Below are 11856 nucleotides of genomic sequence, written 5' to 3' on the forward strand. Positions count from 1 at the left end.
TAAAAAGGTAGGCTATAATAATTGTCTTAAGTTTAAATGCATGTACTTTTGTTTGTTTTGTAAGTTAATTTGATCTAGAGTTAAATCACTGGCAGTATATTGCAGATATATTCTTTTAATAAAATGGCATTTATTTAAAACATTTACATTTACTAATGTAAAAGCCCTTTTTCAGCAACATAATGGGACTAAATACAAATGAATGCAAAAATAAGATACAGACTTCAACTTAAGTCACCAAAAAGGGACTTTATTAACAAACTTTCAAATCATTGTTTACCATTTAGTCTCCAAACCAAACTGAATATAAATTAACTTACATAAATAATTAAACAAATATACAACCAACAATTATTCTTCAGTCATACTAAAAAAATATATATAGACTGATCTGGCCAATCAGGGTTTACTTTTTCATTAAATTAAATTATGAAATAAATCATGATCAAAAATCTGAATAAAAGCAGACTTATGGTCACATTTCGAGCTCAAGCAGGAAGATTTTTCTGCATTGTTAGTCAGGTAAAGCCCTCTCCTGATTGATCTCACAGCTCAGAAGGATCTTCATCTTTCTCTCTCTTCACCCTCGTGACGGACTGTACGCAGACAGAGACATGAGTGTGCTCTTCTCTCTGCATCCTCCTCCATCTCTCCATCACTGGCTCCTGTTTGATTCCGACTAAACTGTAATCGATAATAACGCTTCCTCCAGTGAAAAAGTGCATCTCATGTTGTCTCTCGCATCAAAGTCCAGCCACATATTAGTTTAGAGCTGTTTTGTCTTGTGAACGCTGCTTGATCTGTGCAGATTTCTCACCTGATTCAGACCAGAACACTTTTTCACTGGAGGAAGCGTTATTATGGATTATGGACTCATATTTTAGTTAAAATGTCTTAATGCTGGATTAGTTTCATCTTTTGTCTTCTCCAGATGTTAACTGATGGACTGGAGTGGTGTGGATTATTGTGATGTTTTTATCAGCTGTTTGGACTCTCATTCTGACGGCACCCATTCACTGCAGAGCATCCATTGCTGAGACACTGATGCAGAGACACATTTCTACAAACCTGATGAACAAACACACTCATCTACATCTCGGATGAACTCAGGACAAGTCAATCAAACACACATTTACCTCTGTGGTCCATCTTCTTCATAGCGTTGAGCTTCTGGATGTTTTGAGGGTCTTGGAGCCACAGATGCATCCGAATGAAGTTCTCCTTTCCCTTCAGACTGAGTTTAGTCCAGGGTTTGGGGTGCGACAGCAGTTCAGACACAGAGCTTTGCGTTAAACCCAAAACCTCTTCACCAAACACACGCTGACCTGCCAGAACAACAACAATCAGGAACAGCACTATTACATAGAAATTAAAAATTCAGATTATACATTAAAAAATTGCGTGAAAAAGATAAAATTCTAAATTTAAGTCTGAATAGTGAGATGAAAAACTTTTTATAGCCCTATTTAATTCCGTGACCAATTTCCATAAAATGCAGTTCAATGCAGGTTAATGAAATTACAGGCCTAGGAGTTTGAGGCATTTTCAATTCACTTCTGAATGATGCTCAACGCATTATGAATTTCTGAAAGAAAGCAGAAAATGGAACAAATGTAGAAATCGCATGAATGCTATGTTCAGCGATCATCCACAGGCTACTTTAACTTTCCTGAGCTCTGATACGAACCCTGAAATAGCCTCCAGAGGAAGAGAGGTGCATCACCAAACAGCTGAATGCTTCTTCCATTCGTCCTGTCATTCTAAACCACATCACAATGGAGCTTGAGCCGTGTGTGTCTGTGTCTGAGGGATCATCATCATCTACCTGTCACTTCCTAAACAGGGCATGTGTTATTTATATCGGCCAGTAGACAACAGCATGGCTAATCTACAAAAGGCAGTTCCTCCGCGCCCCATTGTCCGGCTGCACTCGGGATCTCCTGAGATTCTCCTCCATCCAGCAGCACTCATGGTGAGTAACGCCGGCTTCACCGGGGATTTAGAGATGCTTCGGGAATCACCGGTGCATTGGATTGAGCAAAGATTTTAATTAGAGATTAAATATATATGACCGATATATCGGCCAGCGTCATTAATCGGCTGGACCATTTTGAGATGATATTTGACTATTTTGTGTAATTTCCATAATAATATTGTTTTCCATAATATCCATAGTCCTAATGTGCTTTTTTTTTTTTTTTTGCTAAAATTAATGTTATGAACATGAATGGGGTATATTTGTAGCAATAGCTAAAAATACATTGTATGGGTCAAAATTATGTTTTTTTTTAGGCCAAAAATCATTAGGATATTAAGTAAATATCATGTTCCATGAAGATATTTAGTGAATTTCCTACCGTAAATATATCAAAACGTAATTTTTGATCAGTAATATGCAGAGATAAGAACATAATTTAGACAAATTTAAAGGAGATTTTCTCAATATTTAGATTTTTTTGCACCCTCAGATTCCAGATTTTCAAATAGTTGTATCTCAGCCAAATATTGTCCAATCATAACAAACCATACATCAATGGAAAAATTATTTATTCAACTTTCAGATGATGTAGAAATCTCAATTTTGAAAAATTGACACTTATGACTGGTTTTGTGGTCCAGGGTCACAAATTATCATTTCAAAATTGTAAATAAAACATTATTGGAGCACAAAAAATACTATTTCAGTCTTTCTTCTTCAAAATTTCATATTTTTCATATTTTCATATTTTAGATTTCTATCAGTGTGTCCTGGCAGAAAATCACCAGTACATTTTCTGTTAAATTTATTTAGGCCTACATGTACTTTAATTTTATAATTCAACACAATGCAATTTGTAATTCTAAATATTTGTAAAACACTTCTAAAAAGTCAATATGGACCATTTTTTTCATATTAACATGCAAACTGGGTCATGCAATTTTTTTTTTACAAATGTGAAAGAATGTGTAAGTGATGCTTCAATTGAATCTCTGAGTCTATGTTTTTAATTGAGTCATTCAGAGTTTGAGCTGATTCGTGGAGGTGAATGACATTTTAAAGAAGCTTTTCTTACTAAAGTTTGAATAAGAAGACAAAAACGAGTTCTTTAGGAAACTGCTCGAGACGTGTCTAACTAAACATGACCTGAATGTTTGTTTTTCAGGCACCAAAGAAAGCAAAGAAGAGGGCGGCTGAAGGAGCGAACTCCAACGTCTTCTCTATGTTTGAACAAGCTCAGATCCAGGAGTTCAAGGAGGTCTGATCATGTTCCTTCATGTCTGTCTCTGTCTCACCTTAACCAGCATCCTTACAGGAATAGTTCATCCAAATTAATATTCTGTCATCATGTATTCACCATCAAGTGCTTCCACACCAGAATGACGTACAGAGAGTCACCAGAGGCTGTCGGAATCCCAAAAAAGACAAAAAAATTAGCTCATAAAAGTTTCATAATATGACATTTCATGACCTCTGTCTTATGATGCTTTGTGTGAGGAACAGACCCAAATTTATGTTGTTATTCACATACATAAAATCACATTTTCTATAGAATTGTATTAGAATATTATCAATTCTATTATATTAAATTCTATTAGAATAATAAAAAAAAAATATATATATATATATATTATAAATAATAGCAATATATATCATAAAACTGTATTTTAGATAATCCAATTTTTTTTATCCAATATATAAACATGTATTATATATAACATTAAAATGACAGATGTGTCAAAATTATATCAATTAAAAATCTAAATTATATAAAATAAAACTACACACACACACATATATAGTAGTTTTATTTTATTTTATATAATTTAGATAATATTTTAAAAGATTTTTAAAATATAGATTGCATATATATATATATATATATATATAGCAGTATTATTTTATTGTATATAATTCAAATATTTTTAAAGAATTAAATATTTGATATTTTGTAAGGAAATTTAAATAGATTATATTTGATAGATTGTGCATTTTTATTTATTTATGTATTTCTCTCTCCTCTCAAACAGGACTCATTTAAACAAAACCTCAGTTACAAACAAAAAGACTTTTGACACCAAACAGCTAATTTCTCATACAGTCCAAACAGCTTTGAGGGTTTTTTTTTTTTACCCAAATTTAAATATGATTGTAGATGCATTTTAAATTTGGACATTGATCATGGCAGTATTTCTGTTTTGGGCTGAGCAGAAGAGCGCAGCTGCTATTGTTTGTGTGTTTCTATAAAGCTCCTGTGGAATCTGATATTCCCGTCTGATCCCTATTGAAGACTGATATATGTATTTATAGAGACACTCCTTAACATACTGGATTCACTGAATTCTGTCAGGATAACTGGCACATGTGTGGCATTGTCCATCTGCCAGGGTCCATAGCAGAGATCTCAAACACTTCTTCTCAGATTAATCTGAGCTTCTGTTCTCACTGAATCAGTGACGTCTCAGACATGCTGCAGCTTGGCAGAGCAATGACGTGTTCCTCTGGGTTTATTTGCAGGCATTTACCATCATGGACCAGAACAGAGATGGATTCATTGACAAGAATGACCTGAGGGACACGTTTGCAGCTCTAGGTTGGTTTGGCAGGTTTTTACCTTCATAAACCAAATGAGATCATAGAAAAATAAAGTGCGTTAACAGATTATTCACTGGGCCTGTGATTATCTTGATTTTTTTTTTCTTCAAAAATCTGAATTTCTCCACCTTTTTGATCAATGTGTAAGTAAGTTTTTCTGTGAAGAGACTTCCGGTTCATTAGCTGCTGTAGGGAAATAACGAGAGGAAAAACAAAGTGCATTAAACGGTAAAACTGTTATCACTGCACACCAGTGTGTTCATAATTAAGATAATACATTCAAATAATATGCTAAGACCCACCAGTTTTTAATATCAAGCAGCAAAACGAGCGGTTTTGTACAGCTAAAAATAGCTGGACGCGGATGAGACCGGAAGCCAGACACATAGAATTTACAAATTTATGGGAAGAATGAGGTGGATAGATTAATTCAATATCTTTTAATAGTCTAGGACTCTAGGATTTATTAATACAATATTATACACACACACACACACTTGAATTTGTGGTTTACGGGGACTCTCCATAGGCGTAATGGTTTTTATACTGTTCAAACTCTATTTTCTATCGCCCTACACCTAAACCTACCCCTCACAGAAAACTACTGCCAATTTTTGAATTTCATAAAACACCGTTTTGTATGTTTTTTAAACCTTTTGTTTTACGAGGACACAGGACGTGTCCTCATAAACCATGTTTATGTTGTAGTACCCATGTCATTATACACATTTATGTCCTCATAAACCATATATACCAGTACACACACACAGTATGTGTTTCAGGTTATTCTTATATGTTTCATATACTTATTTTACATTTTACATGTTTTATTTTAATTATATTAATTACTATATTATGTGTGTGTGTGCGCGTATACAGTATATATATATATATATATATATATATATATATATTGTTTTTATTTAAATTTTAAAAATATTCAAACAGGAAACTAACTTTTTTTTTACAAAAACATAACCTTTTTTTAAATCCATTTTAATACATATGGATAAAAACTTATTTCATATTTTACCTATTTTATTTTAATTATATTAATAAATATATATAATTATAAAAATATATATATATATATATATATATATATATATATATACATAATATATAATTTATTTAATTAATATATATTTTATTATTTTATGTTATGTTATATAAATAAAAGAAAAAAGTTTTAAAAATAGTTAATTAGTTGAATTACAGGAAATAACTTTAATCATTTCTATATTGGTAAAAATTCGGATTTTAAAACTCTGATATAGCCACTTTTTTATTTATTTACACATATATGCATATATGTATATATATATATATATATATATATATACATATTATTTTTTAAGATTTTTTAAAATATGTATAGCTGTGTATGTATAGATATGTGTATATATAGTAATATAAAACAGAAGGAACTCAGATTCGGTCAGGTTTGATTGCAACTATAGTGAGCTAGTGCATGTGTTGAATCACATTTCCCATCATGCCCCTGTTCTGTCTTGTAACAGGCCGGCTCAATGTGAAGCAGGAGGAGATTGATGACATGTTGAAGGAGGCGTCGGGTCCCATCAACTTCACCGTCTTCCTCACCATGTTCGGAGAGAAACTCAAAGGCAGGTTTTCAAGAGATGAGACTTTAGCATGATCTTGAACATTGAAAAGCAAGTTAACTGCATTAAAAATCAATGGTGAGATATGAAGCTGCTGCCTGTATAGAACTTTTCAAACTGGAGATGGAGATGTTTTGTTCAGGCCTTTTATTGTGACTCGGAGAGTTTGATGGAGGTTTGTGTGATTGCAGGAGCCGATCCAGAGGAAACCATCCTCAACGCCTTCAAAGTGTTCGATCCTGAGGGGACGGGAATCCTGAAGAAAGAATAGTAAGATGTTCAGTGTTTGATCTGTGCTATCAGAGTTGTTTTAACTCATACTGAGTTAACGTGCATACTGCATATGAATATACATGAATGTGTATAAGAAACAAATTAACACTCATAACGCATTTGTGTCAGTTTTGACCCACAAGAAATGCATAAACATTTCCTAAAAATGCTTTAAGACCCTCAAAATACACATAATTAATTTTTCAGATTTTTTACAATTATTTTTTAAGACACATAAGAATTTAAAAAATGCTTACACATTTCGTGTTAATTTTTGACTCAGATGGTGTCAAAAATGTCAAAAATACTTTTTTTTATAAAATTTTCTATGAATTTATATTAGTGTGAAAAATGTTTGTAAAATATATTTAGCATTTTCCACATATCTCACACACTTTAGGAACTGAATTTTGTTGCTAAACATGAATAAGTTTGTCTATTGACGAAGCAATGCTGCACGAAAAATGTATCACTTTTTTCATCTGAAAGTAACGTAAAAAATAAGGTCAAATAAATTGATTGCGTTTAGTTTTAAGTAATACTAAAAATGACCCATATTCATGTTCTTATCCCTTTTAATTTAGTATCATTTATAGATTATTATATTTTCTGTTTATATTTTGAATTTAACTTAAAAGTTTTAGTATTTTTATGATGTTGTCATATTAATATTAATTATATATATATATATTTATAGCAATAATTATATTTATTATATTTGATACTTATTATATTTTTATACTACATTTATATTAATATATCTATGTAGTTTTTTATTACAGTTTTAGTTAGGCTATTTTAATACTTCAGTTTAAATTAAATAAAAATTGGAAGACTGAAATAAAATAAAATAAAATTTATTTATTTAGTTATTGAGTATATTTATGTTATTTTCACGTTGTTTCATAGGAAATAAATATGTAGGTTTCATAAATTTCGTTCAATCCGATGGAGTTAATGCTTGTAATTGTCTGATTTTATGTTCTTATAATTTCATGCAGTAATATATTCAATTACGACTTATAATTTTGTATACTTTTTATAATATATAAAGTTATTACAATATAATAATATTATATAATATTATTATAATTTAATAGACTTGTTTTTGTTTTAGTGATGTTCATGTGTAGTTTGAAAATTAAAATAATTTTAAATGTGTAATAATATATATATGCATATAGGGTGCTAACTATAACTAACTTGTTCTCTATTCATTTACTAAGTGCTTTTTAGTAAAAACAAAAAACTAACACTAGCTTCTCTATTTATTTTCTTTTTATTTATTATACAATTAACAAAAGCAAAAAAAAGCCTCTAACACTAGCTTGCTCTATTCTTTTTCTATTATATCTGTTTTCTTTTTATTTATTATATAATTTAAAAAACTTGCTATTTCTGCTAAATGACTAAATATAATAATATAATATAAACACACACACACACACACACACACATATATATATATATATATATATATACAATTTTTTTTTAAATGCATTATGTTTATGCATCATGCATTATGTTAAATGCATTGTGTTTTGGATGCATCTCTCCAGTATCACTGAGATGTTGACCACGCAGGCTGACCGGTTTTCTGCTGAGGAGGTGAGGCACATGTACTATGATGCTTGATGGTTGCCGTGGATACAGTATCAGGACCACTGACTGCGTGTTGTTTCAGATGGAGCAGATGTTCAGCGCATTCCCTCCAGACGCTGCGGGAAACCTGGACTACCGCAATCTGGTCCACATCATCACTCACGGAGAGGAGAAGGACCAAGAATAGTTCACTCGCTCCTCAGCCAATCACAGCGCTCCCTGTGTGTTTGTACCCGCCCACTTGTTTATGATCGACAGGCTTGAAACAGATGTAGTTATTGAAACAAGAATGTTCAGATTTTTTTAACATATGATGATGCTGGCATGAAACCTGTCAGACTTTACTTACAAAAAATAATGTAATTGGTGAATAAATACATTGATATGAAATACTGATTTGAGTGCAAATGATTTTCTTGTGTGAAAAGGAAGAGAGGCACAAGGAAATAATTTGATTTGAAAACTAAATTGACATCATATGTGTTTTTTGTTGACTATCATCAGGCTTTTATGGCTCATATAATCTGATACAGTGAGAATATAGAGGAAAAATTGCTCTATTTTGTTCAAAAACTCAAACTAAACAAAATTATGCAATTTGTTGCAGATGCTGATATTTATATGATGAAATTCTGATGCTTGTAATGTAAATCAGTGAGATCTTTATAACAGTATACAGCAGATACTGACATAAAATGATCTAAATATCAGCGGTCGCTCTATATCTCCAGTAATATGTCTCAGTAAGATGAGATGTAAATGATCCAAACATATAATGCAATGCTGATTGAGAGATGAAGAAATAATCGCTCCTCAGAAGATGTGAGATGAAGATCATTCCTCCGCTGACGAACAGAGAAAGTAAAGCTTCTGGAAACAAACGCTCCTCAAAAGATCCTGATGATCAGATTTGAGACATTGATTGATGGAGAATCAAGTAAAGCTGAGCTGCTTCAGTCCAGCAAGAGTTCATCTGGAAATATCACTAACAATTTCATTATATCGTTATTCTTACGTTTACTTTATACAATTTATTGAAGATTTCATAGCTAAGAGCACATGAAGCATGAGCTGAAGGTGAATAATTTTGACAAATTATACTAAAAGGGATTAATTTTTAAATGTACTTTTTGGTGACCATGCATACAAACGCTTTTTCCAGGATATATCCGGTCCGGGATTTCTAAATAGCCTAAAATGTCCATCATTTGGTTTTGTTTTCCAGTTGTTTTCATGCTTGCTGAAGGTAATGACTGAAAAGTAGTTCGACCAATAGCGTGCAAGCATTACACATAATCAACCAATCGTGGCCTGCGAGAAGGCGGGATCTACAGAGAATGGTGACGCAAAAACACCTAAATATGGATACTTTAGAGTATGTTAATATGAAAACACAGCCAAACTTGAACATTTTAGGTAATTTAGAAACAAGGAAGAGCCGTAGTTATAGAGGTTCTTAATAACAGATATATTTCAGTGAATCTCATTCTATCAGTCACTGAAGTTTGGCTGTGTTTGTGCGGGTGTTTTCTATCCCTCAGTGACTCTCAGAACAGGTGGCAGTACTTTTATTTTCTGCTGGGATAAAGTCAAAGCCTGTGCTGTTATTTCTGTGTGCAGCCTGTAATCTAATACAGTCTTAATGCAGCGGCCCGAGACAATGACTGATCCTGCACGCTTTCATAGAAACCTCCGGGTGTCTGATGTCTGACTGTGGCAAGCTGCTTAACATTTATCCTTAAAGCCTACTAGTATCTATTTTCATGCTACTAGTACTTATTTTTTTAGCTACTAGTATATATTCCATTACTGCTAGTGCTTATTCTTTAGATACTAGTGCATTTTTAAAAATGCTACTGATTCATTTACTAGTTCTTATTAGATACGGGTATAGTCATTCTTTAGATACTAGAACCTATTAAATTCACTAGCAGTTATTTATTAGACAATAGTACCTTTTCAATAGATACTAGTACTTTATATTAGATACTAGTAACTAGGCACTAGTACTTATTTATTAGATATTAGTACTTGCTCACTAGACGATACTAGTATTCTTTCAGTAGTACTTGTTCATTAGATACTCATACCTATTAAATACTGGAATGTATTAATATAGATACTCAATATTCAATACTAGTACACATTTATTAGATACTAGTACTTATTAAGAATGTTCCTAGTTTTGTTTTTAATTGTAAGATTTGGAATTGAACTTTAATGGCCATTCTGACTAGTCATAACAGAAGATGAGTAAAAAAGCAGTTGTGACTAATAGATAAGAATTGTTATAGTAACAAGTACAAAAGATACTACTGTCTAGTAAATAAGTACTAGTACCTAATGAATAACTCCTAGTATTTATTAAATAAGTACTAGTATCTAACAAAAAGGTATAGTATTGAATAAATAAGTACAAGTGTCTAATGAATCCTTCCTAGTAATATTTAAAAATACACTACTAGTCACTATTAGAATAACTACTAGTTTGTAATAAATAAGAACTAGTACCTAATGTATAAGTAACAAGTTACTAGTGCCTAAAGAATAAGCACTAGTAGTTAATGAATGAAGTACTAGTACTTCGTATCATAAATACTAGTAGCTAAAAAAAAATTAAAAAGTACTAGAAGCATGAATACCAGTATGTTTTAAGGACTGAATGTTAAAACAGCTTGCCATACTATGTCTGACGGGATGTTGATCATCTCGGGTCATGACTGCCAAAGATGAGGCAGTTGTGTTAGTGGTGTTTGCTGTTGTATTAAACACACACATGAACATGTAACTCAAGAATCCCTGTGTCTTAAGTGCTCCTCTTCTAGTCATCGTGTGTCAGTTGTAGTGTTAATCCAGGGTCTGGACGGGCCGGTATTGTTGGTAACAGACTGGAGCCGCCCAGCAGAGGATTATGGGTCAGGAGCTCCTGTTTCTCAGTCTATTTTAAAGCTTCTGAAGCTCCAGAACACCTGTATGAAAGAGAAAGAGCTGAAGAAACGACGGATTTCATCACACTGCTGAGTTTTACTGATGAAACATGATGTATTTTGCAGTGACAGTGGCATCATCCTCCATCACATCCAGCATTTAAGTGTCAGAATTTAAGAAATATAATAATAATTTAAGACCAGTTCAGTATTAATATTTTGCATTTTCAATATGAATTGCCCATAATCATGTTCTATCATTTACAGTCAATGATAGGTTTTCTTTATATTTTGAATTACTTTTTGTTCTATATTTTGTTTTCATTTAAAGTTTTAGTAAATTTGTTGCATTTGTTATTTTATTATTTTTAAATATCTCTAAATAGTTTTTATTATTTTTTATTTCAGTTTTAGTTAGTACTTCAAGTTAAACTGATTAAATAAGCGTAATTTTTTATTTTATTTCAGTTAACATTTGTTTGATTTTCATGCAATGTTTATTTTATTTTAAGTAACATGGTTTTAGTTTTAGTTAACAATAATAACCCTGGTTGTCATCCACATAGCATATGGACTATTTACAGAAACACTATTTTATATTATTAATTGATGTCTGACACATGTAGAAATGATTTATATATTGCACTAACAAACTTAATTTCCCAGAATGCTCTATTTTACCCACTATATTATAATCCATAGAAGCAAACAGCCTCTTTATGTATAGAATTTACACAATTAAATAAAGATCTAAAAATAATGTGGTGAAATTTCACGGTGCTGTATGAAAGATATTCTACATATCAGGTTGATATTTTTATGTTTTGTTTTGTGATCGTGTTGAATTTCTTTGAATTGC

The 11856-nt window shown here is 31.7% G+C and overlaps 1 protein-coding gene across 1 annotated transcript; it reads left to right on the forward strand.

The window, feature by feature from the left end:
• The first annotated feature begins 1767 nt into the window (after positions 1 to 1767).
• LOC306870388 (myosin regulatory light chain 2, ventricular/cardiac muscle isoform-like) lies at positions 1768 to 8651 on the forward strand. Its single transcript, XM_079417625.1, has 7 exons — positions 1768 to 1972; positions 3144 to 3236; positions 4496 to 4571; positions 6094 to 6198; positions 6387 to 6465; positions 8028 to 8076; positions 8153 to 8651. The coding sequence occupies exons 1-7, from the start codon at positions 1847 to 1849 to the stop codon at positions 8255 to 8257; spliced, it is 633 nt and encodes a 210-aa protein (XP_079273751.1). The 5' UTR covers positions 1768 to 1846; the 3' UTR covers positions 8258 to 8651.
• The last annotated feature ends 3205 nt before the right edge of the window (positions 8652 to 11856 follow it).

The sequence above is a fragment of the Barbus barbus genome (genome assembly GCF_936440315.1).
Source record: "Barbus barbus genome assembly, chromosome: 5".
In the NCBI taxonomy this organism is placed as follows: domain Eukaryota; kingdom Metazoa; phylum Chordata; class Actinopteri; order Cypriniformes; family Cyprinidae; genus Barbus; species Barbus barbus.